The sequence below is a fragment of the Podarcis filfolensis genome (genome assembly GCF_964270895.1).
Source record: "Podarcis filfolensis genome assembly, chromosome: 6".
NCBI lineage: Eukaryota > Metazoa > Chordata > Lepidosauria > Squamata > Lacertidae > Podarcis > Podarcis filfolensis.
In genome coordinates, this window is record NC_139609.1 from 60,011,512 (window position 1) to 60,028,957 (window position 17,446).

Consider the following 17,446-nt stretch of genomic DNA (forward strand, 5'->3'; position numbering starts at 1 on the left):
AAACATATTTCCTTCCTCACAGAATTCTGGCCACTGTAGGATTGCTTGGGATTGTAACTTTGTGAGGGGTAAACTACAGCGCCCAGAATTCTTTAAGGGGGAAAAATGTGTTTCAAATGTGCTATACTGTGTATGCAGCCATAGCTGGAGCACAGAAAGGTATCAGCTTACCACTGAGCAGCTTGTTTGCAACCAGCATTCTTGAGAAAGAAATGGCTCAGGTCTGATAGAAAAGCCAAAGTGACAGGTAAGAACATAAGGAGATCCTTGCTGGATCTGACCAGAGATCTACCTGGCTCAGAACTGTGTTCTCACAGGGACTACCTAGAAGTCCACAATATATTACACATAAGTATAAATGGGATGCGGGTATTCTTTGCCAACTCTCAAGTTTCTGCAGGACAAAGCTCTTGCAGAAAGATAGACTTAAATCCCATACATGATAAGACCATCAAGTTCCCCTGCTCTCCATTACCATTCGGAGCTCCTGGCACAGACTAACTACCATACAGTGGCCCAAGCTTATACTCTACAGCTCCCTTGATTCAGTCACTGTGTCCTCCTCATAGGGCTGGTAGAAATCTTTCAAGCTCTCCAGTTGCATCTGAACACCGGCACCAGCCGCAATCAGGGTGCTCTGCGGGCTGTGAGTCAAGATAGTGGTTTTCCGGCTGCAGAGGCTGCCATTGGAGAATTGCCTCTTGAGGTTGGAGTGAAGGTTCCCACAGCAGGAGAAAAAGTGCATGATATCATGAACAAGATGTCCGCTGAAGAACATGTAAATCCAGGGGTTGCAGCAGCTGCTGAGGCTGGCAAGTAACATGGTGATGGTGTAAGTTGCATTGCTGGACTCTGAAATGGAGAGGGAAACAATGGCAGTTAATTTACCCCCCCACCAACTCCATGCAAATAAAAAATGTGTGGTATGTTTCTGGCAGATGTAGACATGTAAAATACAATTGCATGTAATAATGGTGTCCTTAAATGTGAAAGATGCCTCTTAATTGTCTGCGTAGAGGATAGAGAGGGGTGTGCGAGTGTGGCTTGAAACTGAGTAAGATACAGGGCTCTGTTAAGTCCTATTCAGAAATCACTGTGCCTGCATAGGGAAGGATTATACTGAAGGTGTGGGTGTGACATTTGTCACACTGCTAGTATTCTACAGGTAATATGCGGCAGGTAGTTGGAACTGGCTTTGATTCTCAACACAGTTATACATAGGAGCCAACATGCAATGTGGAAAATAGGATAGACTGTGCCTGAAGGAGGATTAGAACTCAGGTCTTTGAGAGTCTAAACCCGGCACTCTAATGACTCCACTATCTACCAACCCTCAGCTATTGATTAGTTGACCACACTGTTTGGGTTTCATTTTAAATCCTCCAGGCAAGGGATGATGCTCTCGTGCTCAGTTCTTTTAATGATTCTCTCTCTTGCTTGCTTTAAAAAAAAAGTATTATTTGAACATCTATATAATCTTTATCTAGGTAACAAATCCAAGCATAATTTGATTCCATGTTCTGTAAAGAACTCAAAATAGGGAAATTAAACACCATGACGGTATATCCTACAATCATGATGGCTTATAAGTTCACACATCTGCATTTCTGTTTTAGCAACCAATTTTTCAACAGCGTGTGATGTTATTATTTTACTTCAAAACCATAATTGTAGACGTATCTTGTAACCGTAGTGAAAATAATAATGTACAGGCAAAACCACCCCCTCTCTCCCACCACACACAAATCTTTTAGAAAACAGTCGTTTCTGTGTTGCCTTGATGAAAGCTAGATGGAGATGCAGAGCAATGCAGTTGGTACTAGAATACGGTACAAGTTGTAAATGTGTGTTTGTGACAGAGATCAGCCTAGACATTGCATCTTACTATGCTGGTGGGTGAGATGTAGGTAGGTGTGTGTCGGGGAAAACATTTCTTGCCTGATGTGAGTGAGTGAGTGAGTGAGTGAGTGAATGAATGAATGAATGATAGATTTCCTTCTCCCAGGTTGCATGTTCAAATCAGGAGCTGGTGTGCATTTGCTGCGAGAGAGAGGGAGTCACTGAGGTGTGTCCGTACTGTATACCTATTTGTGAGTGTTGCATTAAATCTGTTTTCTTCTGGGTGGTTTTACTCATCTAATCAGAAGAGCACTTCCCCATCCGCCGTGGGATGGATATGAAAGAAAAAGCTATACTTGGTTACCACATGGAGGCCTGACTATGGTCCAGAGCTTGCACTGACTGTGATGGAGGAAGCAGGGTGAGTCTTTGAATCCTGACCCTCTCTCTCTCCTCCTCAAAGGCACTCACCGTCATTCGGGGCATTCCTGTCCCACACCGACCACATCTGCATGCTGAAGAAGGGAGCCCAGCAAGCGACGTAGGCCAGCACTATGACAAAGGTCATCTTCACAGTGCGGATCTTTGCCCTCGAGATGGTGCGCACGCTGCTGACCCGGGAGCCAGACTGGCACTCTGCTCCCTTCGGAACTGTGGCTGTATAAGAAATAGCAGCAGCAGTTGTAGGGGCAGGACAGGGACCGCAGCTCTGCGTCTTCCCTCGAAGGTTCTTGCAGATCTTGTGGCAAATGAGGCTGTAGCAGACGGTGAGGATGGCCACGGGCAGCACGAAGACGCACAAGGTCATCCACGTAATGTAGGCTTTAGCCCCCCAGGGATACTTGAATTCCGCCCAGCAGTCCAGCACGCCAGAGCCTTGCTGCACCTCTCTGAGAGAGAAGATGAAGATCTGAGGCAAGCTGAGCAGGCAGCTGAGCAGCCAAGTGACCCCGATCATCTGGTAAGCCTGGCAGCTGGGCTGCTGCAGGGTGCGCAGCGGGTGGCACACCGCCATATAGCGGTCCAGCGTCATAGCAATGAGCATGTAGGTGGAGGCAAACATGCTGAGCACCTGCAGGTACTTAACAGCCTTGCAAAGAGGATCCGGCCCTTGGAAGCGATAGGTCACCTCCCAGATCATTTGCGGGAGGACCTGGAAGAGCGCCACCCCGAGGTCGGTCAGGCCCAGGTGCAGGATGAAAAGGTGCATGCGGCTCATCTTCTTCCTTAGCCGGTACATGGCCAGAAGGACGCCCAGGTTCCCCACCAGGGTCACCACCAGGATGGCTGCCAGGACCCCAATCTCAGCCTTGGCGAGTTCTTCGTCTCGGGTGTGGAGGATAGTCTGGTTGCCGTCTCCATCCTTTGGCTCAAAGAGTCTGGTGCTCTCCAGAAAAGATCTGTTCACAAAGCTGCTACGGTCAGTGCTATTCTTCCCCATTGACTAGGATTCAAAGAAGTGCGGTGATTTCCCAAAAGTAAGTTCTGCAATATGAGACTCTCTGAGAGATCAGGTAGTTAGGTTAATAGCACCCTCCTCATGACTGTAGATCTGTAGAAGCCAGATTAATTTTCCATCTTTCTTTTAACTGTTCCCTCTCCCCTTAATATTTGGCCCGGCTATTTATCATCACGAGGTGAGTCAGATTCAGCTAACAATATAATTTGTCTTAAATCCCCTTTTCTAATTCGCCTGGAAAGCTGCAAATCTTTTTTATGAATATGAATTGTTTACAATATATCTTGTTCAGTTTTCATTTCCCTCTTCTGCGCCCATCAACACCCCTGCTTTGCTTTGGGATCCGATAGCTCGTTGAATTTTATGGTCTCTCTTCTCCCACTCCCCTCACTTCTTTCCTAGTTCCTTACTCTCTCGGGATCCATTAGATCTTTTCCCCCTTTCCTCTCTGCACTGACCGGCTCAGACAGCACTACTATTAATTTTCAGAGTCTTTTATAGAAGTCTCAGGAAAAAACAAAAACAATTAAAATAACTAAAATCCCACCATCAGGCACAGATTTTTTGCCTACGCAGTAAATTGAATGAAGATAAGCATTTGCAAATCAATCAAAATGCCAAGGTCCTGGATCTCTTTTTGAGTGCCGGTGGTAGATGCTAAATCTGAACGCAGCTGATTCCCCAGGCTGTGTGAACTGCCTGCTCCTTCGATCTGGGTTTTATAGACAGGGAGCTGCCCTCTCTGGTTGGTCCTTACCATCTGGCTCTATTGTCTCCTCTGTTGCTGAGCTAGAATCTGAAGAGAGTCTCCTGCTTAATACAACATGCATACAGACAGACACACACATACACAGAGGTGAGTGTCTTTTCTTTCTTGAGTGAAGAAATAGATCAAATATTTCTTTTTTAAAAAAACAACCACCATTTTGCTTCTGTAGCTCCCAAGTGAAGATCTTCTGGGCGTCCAGATGGCACGGGGTGTTTTTTTGGGGGAAACTTCATTAGTTTCACCGTGACTGCTAATATATTCTGCAGAAGTGTGCCAATTTGCAATATTCCTCCCTTTCCTCCTATCCGTTAATGACTCCATATCCAGAAAAGTCTCTCCCTCAGAATTCTCTCTTTATTCACAAGGTGGTCAAAGTTTGTGATTATAATCGAACAGTATAGAATGGAAAGTCAATGAAAATATGTCTTGTTTACGATCTACCTTTTTGCTTCAATGAATCCTTATCATCAGCTGTTTTTTCTTCACATTCTCCAGAGGCTGGCTAGCAAATATCCACAAGACTGCAATCATGGACAATTTTGGAATCCTTAGGAACAGAGTCAAATTTGGCATTAGAGGTTGTGATAAACTGTTTCTGTGGTTGTTCAGAAAGAGCTTCTTATGGATTTTTTTTAATTTTTTTAGTTCAGTGCTCTTTCTAAGTAATGCTGTTAAACTCAAATTTAGCAAAATTGTTACTTTCCAGAGACTTCAGAAAGATTTGAGAATTGGAAAAACTATCTATGTGAAATCGTGAACAAAGCTATATTACAGAGAGTTTCATCTTTGAATAATACAGAGAAAATCTGCTATTTCATAGAATCATAGAATCATAGAGTTGGAAGAGACCACAAGGGCCATCGAGTCCAACCCCCTGCCAAGCAGGAAACACCATCAGAGCACTCCTGACATATGGTTGTCAAGCCTCTGCTTAAAGACCTCCAAAGAAGGAGACTCCACCACACTCCTTGACAGCAAATTCCACTGTCGAACAGCTCTTACTGTCAGGAAGTTCTTCCTAATGTTTAGGTGGAATCTTCTTTCTTGTAGTTTGGATCCATTGCTCCGTGACCGCTTCTCTGGAGCAGCAGAAAACAACCTTTCTCCCTCCTCTATGTGACATCCTTTTATATATTTGAACATGGCTATCATATCACCCCTTAACCTCCTCTTCTCCAGGCTAAACATGCCCAGCTCCCTTAGCCGTTCCTCATAAGGCACCTTTTCCAGGCCTTTGACCATTTTGGTTGCCCTCCTCTGGACACGTTCCAGTTTGTCAGTGTCCTTCTTGAACTGTGGTGCCCAGAACTGGACACAGTACTCCAGGTGAGGTCTGACCAGAGCAGAATACAGTGGCACTATTACTTCCCTTGATCTAGATGCTATACTCCTATTGATGCAGCCCAGAATTGCACTGGCTTTTTTAGCTGCCGCGTCACACTGTTGGCTCATGTCAAGTTTGTGGTCAACCAAGACTCCTAGATCCTTTTCACATGTACTGCTCTCAAGCCAGGTGTCACCCATCTTGTATTTGTGTCTTGATGGTTCAAGAGAAAAACACTACATGTATTTATGTTTGCCTTAGCTGCTCAAAGGATTAAGGATCCAACAGAATTTTATTATAAGCTTGGGGTCCCATGTGCTGGAGAAGTATATGTACTTCTATACTGTTTGTATTTTGTGATGGCCCAAGGTTTCTAACAAATAAATTTGACTGGCTGGCCCACTGGCTATAGCCAAACCTGATGAAAGCAGCAACTGTGAATAGTTTTCAGTGATCCTAAGCACTTCCTAAGAACACAGTGGTATACAATACACCATTACAGTGATGCATTGCCCCAATAGAATATCTTTATCTCAGGTGTATTTTGGCTATGGAGTTGGTAATAGAAAAGTGTCCTTTGTTTTCAAGGAGTGATCATTTTGGATTTTTAAACATTAACATCACGTATTGCCACCGAAAGCTAACTTGGCTGCTACTCCTTGGAGGAAAACGAAAAGCAGCTTCCCAAATATTATGGGTTTTCTTTCAACAGGATTAGTTTTCTTCAGAAGGCAAACTGCTACAGCCTGGGGTATTTGCAGTGTCTGAGCTGTGTGTGTTTGCTTTTCTTCTCTTAGTAGGGACTGACAGTCAATTCGCCATGCAAACCACATGAAAAAGATGGTATAGGTCAACCAGAAATTAGCACAAATGATCTTGTGAATATATGGCTGCACCATCCTGTAGAAATGACTGAAGTCATCATGGACTTGTTGTGGGGAAAGAGAAGCATTGCACGGAATAATATTCTTCTTTACCACAGTCAGACTGTCTGATTTCCTGGCAGTTTACTAAAATGTGAAATAAAATTAAAAGCAGAAATGAAATCCAATTGAATGCAGAAGTGGAATGGAAATCAGATTCCTGGTAGTACATCTTTCTGGGCAGGTAGATTATACATTATTTTGATATAATAGCAATATCCTATACTCTGTAAAAAGATTCTGATAAGGGAGGGAGATTGAAAGGGTTTCTTCCTGTAGCAGGCTATCGCCATGGATTCAGTAGTTGATGCAAAAACTACCTATTTCATAACAGCCTATTCTGCAATAAAGTGCAGTTACTTTAATAAGACTGCTAAACTATCCCCACTCCTGGAAGGAGGAAGAAGTATGGGAGGGTTTGCTTTGGATGAGACAGCAGCTAAGATTTAACTTTCAAAATAATTGCCTTATTTACAAATCTAGGCAAACAGCAGACAATCCTAGCAGGCCACAGACCCACTATCCCGTATTAGTAGTCCCTGCACCCTTCAGCCAATTTACCATGCTCTTTCATTGTGGCCTGGGTCTTACTTCAAAAACTACCAATCTGCTATTTCACAACTGCCCCCAAAACACCCTGTGCCATCTAGACGCCCAAAGATCTTCACTTTGGAGTCACAGAAGCAAATGGGTTTTTAAATAAATAAATAAATAAATAAATAAATAAATAAATAATCTCTTTCTTTGGTCAAGAAAGAAAAGACACCCACCTGTGTGTGTGTTTGTTGTGCATGTTGTATTAAGCAGGAGACTCTCTTCAAATTCTAGCACAGCAACAGAGGAAACAATAGAGCCAGATGGCAAGAACCAATCAGAGAGGGCAGCTCCCTGGAGGATAAGGTTATCAATGACTTGATACCTAGTGTTAAGTTGTGGGTGAACATATCAGACGACACAGCAATTCTCCAAACAGCTCTTGTTTATTCACAGGCCAGAACAGAACTGCACTGAAGGGTTCAGCCAGCCTGCTTATATAGAGCTCCAGTACAACGTAACTGTAACAACTTTCTGTAACTATCCAATCACTGAACGTCACTTTCAATCCCTTATTTGCATATGTGGACCTGAACTATCTACAGTATCCCCCTGCTGGCCCAGGGTGAGAACTTCAGTACATAACACTTACGTTCCGCAATGGCGTAGCGTGGGGGGTGCAGGGGGGGTCGGGCGCACCGGGCGCAACATCTGGGGGTTAGGGTTAGGGGGTGCAAATCCACGGGTTAGGGGGCGCAAATTACTTGCCTTGCCCCGGGTGCTGACAACCCACGCTACGCCACTGATGTTCCGTCAGAGGCAGTATGCCGTGGAATGCCAGTGGCTGGGAATCACAAGTGGCTTTTGCCACTGGTTAGCTGCTGTGAGAACAGGATGCTGGGCTAAAAAGGCCAAGGGCCTTCTCAGATCTGGAGCTGCCCTTGTACAAGGGACACTACAATATCACAAGCTGCATCGCATTCCCACACCACCGGGCTCTGAAACAGAGTACTAAATTATGTGCTTGAAGCCGCTCCTTGCTCACACAATCATTATCAGCAGTATGACTAAGGATTTGTTCTCACTGGAGTAATAAATCTGTGTCAAGGCAGGATCACTTGAAGCTGTAGGTGGGCTAGCATCATTGCCTGATCTTCTATACAAAAAAATCCCCCATATAGAAAACTTGATGTCAAGGAGAAGAGTGGTCTACTATTGTTCTATAGAAGAGAAAGAAAAGCCCTTTCCTGCACTTTGTCTTATTAGAATCAACAGCAAAAATGACAACTGGTTATGCCTGATGCACAATTATGCTCCTTTAAAGCCATGTCACTGCCTGTTCCTAGAGTTTGACTGCTATTATTTGTTTCTACTTACAATATTTTTCGTGCCATAAGACGCACCTGACCATAAGACGCACCTAGTTTTTAGAAGAGGAGAACAAGAAAAAAAATATTCTGAAAGAAACAGTGGGTGTATGGTTTTTGTGGTTCATGCTGTGGCCACAGACATGATATGTGATTTGACGGTGAGTTTGGGGTAGCCCAATGCAAAAATCCTGAGGATCCATGTGAATCAGTGCTTTGTAACCACGTTTTTGCGCCACTGCGGCCCCATGAAACAGTGGATGCGTGTGCCTTTTGGTGCAGGCTGTAGCCATGGACATGCTATGTGATCTGATGGAGAATTTGGGTTGACCTAATGCAAAAATCCTGAGGATCCATGTGCTTTTACCTCCCCACTCCCAGGCAGCCTCCTTTGTCACTAGAGTCCCTTATCTCCCCTCCTGATCGCTTGCTGATAAGCTGCTCAGCGGCTTTGTTTCAACACCCCCTTCCCTCTTTCAAAAAAAGAGAGCACAATCTGCTTTTTGCCTATGGGCAATTCGACTCCAGGGACAACGCATTTCCTCCATAAGACGCAAAGACATTTTCCCTTACTTTTTAGGAGGAAAAAGGTGCGTCTTATGGAGCGAAAAAAATACGGTAATTAGAGCTCTCACATTATTGTTTTCCATTTAATTAAGCTATCAAATTATTGGGTGCTTTAAACCATGAGCCTGATTCTCAGATTCAAGCTGGCCAGCAATCAACCTTTACTGCTTTCTCTCTCAAGCCTACCCAGGCCTGGCACCCGGCCAGCAAGATACAATGGCAGGCTCCATTGGGAAGGATGTGCTAGTTTGGACCTAATGTCTGGGACTGTATGTGGAATATCCACTGTTTAGGGAGTTACCCTGAAAGATAATGTCCTTGGAGCAGCTTTGACCAACCTGGTGCCCTCCACAAGTTTGGGTCTATAACTCCCATCAACTCCAGTTAGCGCAACTGTGTTGCCTGGGGCTGATGGGTGTTGTAGTCCAAAATAATGGAGGGCTGTCTTAGACCATGTCAGACCTTGTGGTGGTCTTTTGCAAACTAGGCCCCAGCCTCACAACTGGTTATGTACCCCCACCACCAACAGCATTTTATACTACATCTTTGGGAGTACCAGTTGTGGGCAGTTGTGAATTTAGGGATGTTCCCTTTGCAAATGGTGTGAGAATTCTGAAATGCGATAAAATTCCTTCTCTTCTTTGCTTTTAGTTTTGCTCAGGCAAGAGACTAGAGTTGCCTTGTCATACTACACTGGGTACCTGAAGAATTATTGCCCAGGGTTTAGAATCTGAGTTTAGAATCTTGGTTTTTATCATCGGCTTTTAAACAAGGTGCATTTTTCAAAAGGCGTTAGGCAATTACCCTCCCTAACTCAGACCCCGCAAGTAGGTATCTGAAAAAGTAAAGTATATAAAACTGTGTCAAGGGGGTTGGGGGACTATTTATTGGCATGTGCTAATGAAATAATTCCAATGGCTAAGCGAACAATGCTGATTTGTATCCTACCGCTCATCTCCCAGAGGCAGTATTGACCTGCTGCAATGATTCACTACCCTATTAAGAAGCTATTATTCTGCAGATACAACCATGTCTGTTTGCATGGCGGGCAATTTGTTTCCTGGTTTTCTTTCCATCTCCACTCACAAGTGCTTCTTTTTTGTTTGTTTGAAAGAAAATATAATGAAATCAGCTGAAGCCCCAAGAGTGCATTCAGACTGATCTATTTATTTATCAGCCAGCTGCACAGTATCTGTTGTCACTCCAGGAAGACGCATAACTGAATGATGCTAGCTCAGCTACAGCTCTTGTTTCTTCATCTCCCTACAGGCTTGGACTGTCCTTAGTATGGGGCCTAATTAAATCAAGGACCTAATTAGGTGGAAAATGGCCATTTGCCAGCTTACTGTTGATTTTGCGAAGGTGTATGCTGTTGTGTGAACTCGTTTGTTCAGGGAGCAAGGAACACAAAGCTTGAATCTGGGGCCTACATCTGGGGCTGGAATTTTCACTGTTCAGGGCCAAACTAGATGCAGTATGAGAGATCTGAGAATAAGACTTCCTGGAACTTTTGTTTTCCTGCCATACCCCTTCTTACTTTGCTTTGGTATAGTATGCTCTGGATTTGTTCGCATCAGTTTCTCACATGAAGTCAGGTGCCAGTGTATACATCTACGCACATAACATATTGCAGAATTGTGTTTGTAATGTTTTGTGTCTCCAGGTTGCCATCACAGTCCAATGCAGCAATCCTATCAATACAAGTAGATGCATATAGGGTTGCTCTGCAAGTCTCCATTTATGCTGTTAATCTGGGGGTGTGTGCAGAGGTACGCATACCCATAAACATTTTGTGACTCTAAGTTTGGCCTCATTGAGGGGCAGTATTTCAATATGAGTAGGAAAATGAGAGTACCCCTAAACATTTATTTAGAAAAAAAGCACTGCTCTTAATGCTTGGCTTGCATTCTGCTTCCTTTCCCCCATAATTCTGAATTTCCTGGTGCTACTCAGGTATGAAACATTAGGGTCCTCTTGTTGAAAGAAGGTTCAGAGAGCTAGAATGTAAGTTTTCCATCCTCAGTGGCAGCCCTCCCCCCTTGCTAAAATGTTATCTCAGACCTTTTAAGCCACTTCAGATAGCAATATTATCTGTACAGTATATGCTCCAATTTAGGTACTCTATGCAACAGAAGAAACATGCTTAATTTGTGTAGGTTATTCTGGTCTTTGTAAAAGGTCTTGGGAAGTTTTTACTTTTTTCTTAATGGATCAGAGATTTCAAGTCCCAGAATTTGTCTAACTTTTGAAAGCGCAAAAATCTCTTACACCATGAAGGCCTTATGACTTGACTCCCTCTTCCATTATGGGCCTCGGCACTGAGGAAGATAGCAAGGCACAAGAAAGCATAAAGCATTACCACCCAGTGGAGCATTTTCCCTTTTATCAGTCATACTTATGGAAGGGCAACACATTTCCTGGACAAGCTGCAGTGAGTGCTCCTTATAACAGCTGGGTCCACTGATAACAAATGGGCTTGCAAAGTTTCTTAGTTCAGGTTGGGCAGGCATTAGAGCAGCACGTTTCAAAAATGTGAGGCCAGGGGGCAAAGAGATGGGATCCATGGAGCTGCGCCAGCTAAGAACTGGGTGGGTTGGAAAATAGTATGTCGGTTAAACCACAGAGCCTAGGACTTGCCAATCAGAAGGTCGGCGGTTCGAATCCCCACGACAGGGTGAGCTCCCGTTGCTCGGTCCCTGCTCCTGCCAACCTAGCAGTTCGAAAGCACCTCAAAGTGCAAGTAGGTAAATAGGTACCGCTCCAGCGGGAAGGTAAACGGCGTTTCCGTGCACTGCTCTGGTTTGCTCTGCTGGCCACATGACCCGGAAGCTGTACGCCAGCTCCCTCGGCCAATAAAGCGAGATGAGCGCCACAACCGCAGAGTCGGCCATGACTGGACCTAATGGTCAGGGGTCCCTTTACCTTTACCTATGTCCCGGTATATGGCAGCTTCCTATATTACTGCCCCCTCACCTGCCGCAGCCTGGTTTGGGAAGACAGGCTTTTCAAAGGTGTTTCCTTATGTATGTTGTTTATATACATATTCAGTTTTTCAGTATTTGTACAATGACTCTGTGCTCTTAACCCAGCCACTGATTGGCAATAGGTGCATGCAGTAAGTGGGCCTGGCAATACCAGCAGGTTTTGATGAACTGGGGAAAGTCCACAGACTCAATGCAACCTGGCATTCACAGTCTTCGAAAAGTACATCAGGGGGTCACCAAGATCATAATGCTAATGAAGCTGTTTATTGGACTAATTCCTAATGGCCATTCTGTCACAGAGTTTGACAGGCTGTTCAGGAAAGTCAAAGACAAATGTATGGGGGGAAGGAGTTTTTAGAGAGATGTCTGAGGATGTCTCCTCTGTACTCTTGTTTATTGCTCTAGCCACTGTCTGCAAACCCTTGCTTTTAGTCATTAGTTCCACACCCAGCTGCCATCACTGGTGCAGAAGCATTTGCTGCCCAGACAGACAGAGTCATGGCTGCAGACAGGTCCACCCACTTTCCTTTTACTTTTTGATGGTGCTGGTGACTTACAGAAAGTGATGGGGAGATCACACAGATTTCGTGGCATAGGAAAACTTAATGTTTTCATTTGCTAATCCGAAGGAGATCTAGATTTTCATGAACATTCCTCCTTGTTCCTAACAGATTAGGTTGCAGACCAGTAATGATTCTCGCTTGTTTGATCTCTGATTATCTATGTATGGAGAGTATCATTCAATATCTAGGTGGCATAGGAGCCAACTTTGAGGGGGCCAGGCCCCTGCAAAGTTGATGAGCATTCTCATTTAAATGATGTGTGTGCACTGCATAATGTGATCAATTATGCGGGGAAGGGCTTACCTGTGCCCCCACAATATTTTATTCAAGTTGGCACCCCTGCTAGGTGGCACTGGATTTAGTTGTATCTGGATGGAGTCAGGAACTTTCTGTTGCAGCTGAGAGAAAAAAAATATATTGTCCAGCTTCCTGACTGGTGTGTTCTCTAAGCCTTTGATAGCAATCTATAATAGGATATTTAATATTTTGTCTCTGTGTTGTATGCATGTGTGTATCCCATTAAATATACATTCTAATATGTAGAAAAGAAAGACTTGATTGCAATTATGGCTTTGAATTAAAAAGGGCACATCTCCAAACCTATTGCCATCAGAATTCCAAAGAATTTAACACAATGGCCTTTTTCTTTTTTCTCCCACTTTCCCAAGCTAATAGGCATAAGCTAAGGGGGTCTAATCCTGCAGCTCTCAGTCAAAGATGAGATGCTGACCAACATGACACCAATGAAGCCTGAGATAGAGCAGGCCAGGGACTACACAGGTCAATTTTCCTGCTTGGCAGGGGGTTGGACTCGATGGCCTTTGTGGTCTCTTCCAACTCTATGATTCTATGATTCTATTCTATGATTCTATGATTCAATTATAATGTTAAAATGTGTTATAAACAACCTAGACCCAATAAAATGGCAGTATAAAAACACTTATGAGCCAATAAAACAGAAATCTAGAAGACTCAAAAACCAAAATCTTATGGATGAGGAAAAGCCTGAGCAAGAATACAGCCTTCACAAGATGTCTGAAGGAATTAGTTTTTGTTTTGCATAGTAGCTTCAGAGTACAAGAACTTTTTGTGGTGATGCTGCATTTTGGGACACACACCTTGTTCAGCCATTCTGATCTGCCCACGCTGACTATCAGATTCCCTTGCCAGAACATCTCATGACCTGCCACAAGGAGGTGAGGCAGCAATGGGGAGATTTACAGCTACCTGCTAGGTGAGACAGATATACAAGCAAGCACTACTAAAGCCTCTGTTCACCTTTAGTCCAACAAAGCCAGAAGAACAGAGCCTACCTGTTATGTCACTCTGTGCCCTCAGGTATTCTTTTTTCATTAGCTCTGTTGATGCAATTCACTGCTATTTTCGGGTAATTAAAGATGCATTTAATCCTGCAATACAAATTTAGGAACATACGGCTTTGATGAACCATGAGCAGAACTGCATTTGTCAAGCTAAGTACCAGCTTATTTTTCTTCTGAGTAATTTGGAACAATCAAATAAAATAGCATTGCTTGCTAGCAACAGTGCCCACAGCTGAAAAGTACCTACCAGAATGTGCAAGAATGAGAGGTACAAAAGAAACAGAGATTTTACTGAAAGGTGGTGAAGAGGAGGTGGATTTGAGATGCCCAAGCTTGCAGATCAGCAGATGAGTTGGTGTGAAAACAATATCCTGCCTCTCTTTGCAAAATTAATGAACAGCACCAAGTTAATTAACAGGATTGCAGACTTACGTTTATCTCTCAGCAAGTCTCTGGATTCAACAAATTATGCACATCCTTAAGAACTATTATGCAGAGAGGCAGAATTGATATGGTGAACTAAATATGAAATGATACACAGGAGAAAGGAGATGCTCAGAGGCTTTCAAGGAAACACAGGCTGCTGTAACACCAGGGAAAGCCCAATGTTTGTTTTGATGTGTTGCTTCAAATATTACATACAAAGTGAGGTAGAACCAAGAAGAGGGGGGCAGAGTATATTTTAAATTCATGGCCTTTCCAGTGTTTCCCCTCTCTTTAGAAGGCCTTGTCTATTTTAAAGTGCTTTAACATTTAATGTTGGATGTACACAGCCCTTGGTGTCACTGTAACCCTGGAATCCTGTATCTTTCCCAAGAATCCCTAGACAAGGCATTACCTGTCTACCAAGACTCACAGCTGAAATCCCTAGCAAAAAGATCCTCATTTGCTCTTCCAAGAAAATTGCACAACACAGGGCTGTTTTCTGTATTCCATGACTCCTAACCAATTCAGTCCAGCAGAAGGACTTGCAGAACCCACCTCTATGAGCAATGCCCCAACTGTAAAGCAGCCTTCACACTTAATGATGACTGGTGACCATTGGGAATGATAGGCAGAAGCCGGGGGGCGAAGGGAGCACAATGATATTTATTTATTTGCATATTTATATTCCACACTTTCATTGGGGGGAAAACATCAAGGTGGTATACAACATATAAAAATGAAATCAGACAAAGGCATCTACAAAAACATCATTTAAAGCCTCTATAAAGCATCAGTATTTACAGATTGGTTGAAAAGAGAAAATTCATATCACAAAGGCCTGTCCAAGCTGTATAGATCTCAAAAGATGTTTGAAATAAGGGAGGGATGGTTGCTGGCAAACCTGTACTGGCAAGGAGTTCCACAGGGCAGGGACTGCTTGGTCCCATAGTAAAGGCCAATTGAACCTCAGGGGCATGGGGACCACCAGAAGTCAGGTGCTCCACTTGAGGATTTCGGTGATAAGGTAAAGGATAAACGATCAGAAGGTCCCAGTAGGTGGAGTCAGAGCCCATGGCAGGCAGAGCTACCCCTGGCTAGTTGTAAATAAGAGGGGGGCGGATGGCTGGCGCTGACTGAGGTTGGTGTGGCAGTGCCCTCTTTGTCCAAATGGACCAGCCCAGGGGTGGAGGAAGGGGGTGCAGTGGGTGCTGTCTGCCCTGGGTGTCACCACTGAGGGGGGTGACAAAATGCCGGGCGGCACTCACTGCGGGGCCTACAGCACGCCCAAGCCACACATCTCTCCTGCACTGCCCCAAACGGTCCGCCCGCTACCCCCCCCAGCTGTAGGGCGGCTGAGTGGGAGGAGGCAGGCAGACTAGGGAGGCCCCGCGGTGCACCCTGCCCCTATTGGCGGCTTGCCCTGTCCCTGGGCGTGCCGCCCCAGGTGCCCGAACGGCTTCCTCCACCGCTGGACCAGCCTCTACTGTCTGTATGGCTTTGGGCAAATGGCAAGCTTTTTGTCTCTGTGCCCCATCTGAACACTAGGAGTGGAATGATATTTCAAAGCAATCTGTTTGCACAGTAGCAGCAAAATCCGAAGCCGCCTTGCATCACCAAGCAAATGCTTAGAATGGGACTTTTCCATTGCTGGGCTGATACATTGTCAAAAGCAATCCTATTTCAATTGCAAACAGTTGCAGCAGACTGCAGCTGTTTAGACTCTGAGAAGAAATGGTGTAGGACTGATTACAGTGGTACCTCAGGTTACATATGCTTCAGGTTACACACTCTGCTAACCCAGAAATAGTGCTTCAGGTTAAGAACTTTGCTTCAGGATGAGAACAGAAATCGTGCTCCGGTGGCGTGGCGGCAGTGGGAGGCCCCATTGGCTAAAGTGGTGCTTCAGGTTAAGAACAGTTTCAGGTTAAGTACGGACCTCTGGAATGAATTAAGTACTTAACCAGAGGTACCACTGTACAGGGACATGCAGCATAAATTAAAATGTTAACTACGGTGGTACCTTGGGTTACAAACACCTCGGGTTACAAACTCAGCTAACCCGCAAGTAGTACCTCAGGTTAAGAACTTTACCTCAGGATGAGAACAGAAATTGCACGGTGGTGGCGCAGCGGCAGCGGAAGGCCCCATTAGCTAAAGTGGTACCTCAGATTAAGAACAGTTTCAGGTTAAGAACGGACCTCCGGAACGAATTGAGTTCGTAACCAGAGGTACCACTGTATGGTTATATGTACATTAATGTCTCTTAAAAATAAAAATAAGAAGACACTTGCTTGAAAAACAACACAGAGTAAGCCCAACCCAGAAAGGCCGAAAACTTCCTTTGAAGCTTGAAAGCTTTTGAAAGCCAGAATGCCCGTCCCTGTCAGAGGCAGTGATATTAATTTACTCTGATGACTGCAACAGAGAAAACTAGGGGACTAATGAGACTTCGGTCGGCGGAACGGCCAACGGGCCAACAATTTCTACTATACCACAGCAGTGTTTTCTCTGACCCAAGAGATTGGAAGAGGTGAGGTCACTGAGGTCACACCATCAGGATGCTTCCTCCCTGCTCAGAAGCACTCTGGGCCATTTAACAAGGACGCAAATTATTCAGCGTTAATCACGCTAAACTGGAGCAATGCCTAAACCAGAATAAGCATTGACTCTTCAGTCCTTTCAGTACCAAGGTCCAGCAAGTTGTGACTAAGGCTCTCTACATCATGAGCCATTTCAGTGCTCATCAGCCAAGATGATCACTGTCACAAATTCTGCTTTGGAGTATGAGGAATGGGAGAAGCAAACAAGGAGGGTGCTGGTGGGAATAAGAGTTTTAAAGAGATTAGATTCAGGAGTTTTAAAGAGATGAGATTCAGGGGGAACTGCTACCAATCTGGTCCTCCAGTCACGCCATGTTTCTTTCAGCTTACCAGGACAGTGCAGGGGATGGGAATGATGGAGGTCAGGGCTCATGTACTAGTTGGAGAGGTAAAAATTAGGTATTGTTGTTTAGTTGTTTAGTCGTGTCCGACTCTTCATGACCCCATGGACCAGAGCACGCCAGGCACTTCTGTCTTCCACTGCCTCCCGCAGTTTAGTCAAACTCATGCTGGTAGCTTCGAGAACACTATCCAACCATCTCATCCTCTGCCGTCCCCTTCTCCTTGTGCCCCCCATCTTTCCCAACATCAGGGTCTTTTCCAGGGAGCCTTCTCTTCTCATGAGGTGGCCAAAGTATTGGAGCCTCAGCTTCACGATCTGTGCTTCCAGTGAGCACTCAGGGCTGATTTCCTTCAGAATGGATAGGTTTGATCTTCTTGCAGTCCATGGGACTCTCAAGAGTCTCCTCCAGCACCATAATTCAAAAGC

At 44.6% G+C, this 17,446-nt stretch overlaps 1 protein-coding gene across 1 annotated transcript; it reads right to left on the reverse strand.

Annotated features, from left to right (window-relative positions):
- Positions 1 to 103: 103 nt before the first annotated feature.
- Positions 104 to 3,319, reverse strand: AVPR1B (arginine vasopressin receptor 1B). Its single transcript, XM_083619341.1, has 2 exons — positions 2,311 to 3,319; positions 104 to 852 (listed from the first exon to the last, which is right to left on the reverse strand). The coding sequence occupies exons 1-2, from the start codon at positions 3,278 to 3,280 to the stop codon at positions 530 to 532; spliced, it is 1,293 nt and encodes a 430-aa protein (XP_083475467.1). The 5' UTR covers positions 3,281 to 3,319; the 3' UTR covers positions 104 to 529.
- Positions 3,320 to 17,446: the final 14,127 nt, after the last annotated feature.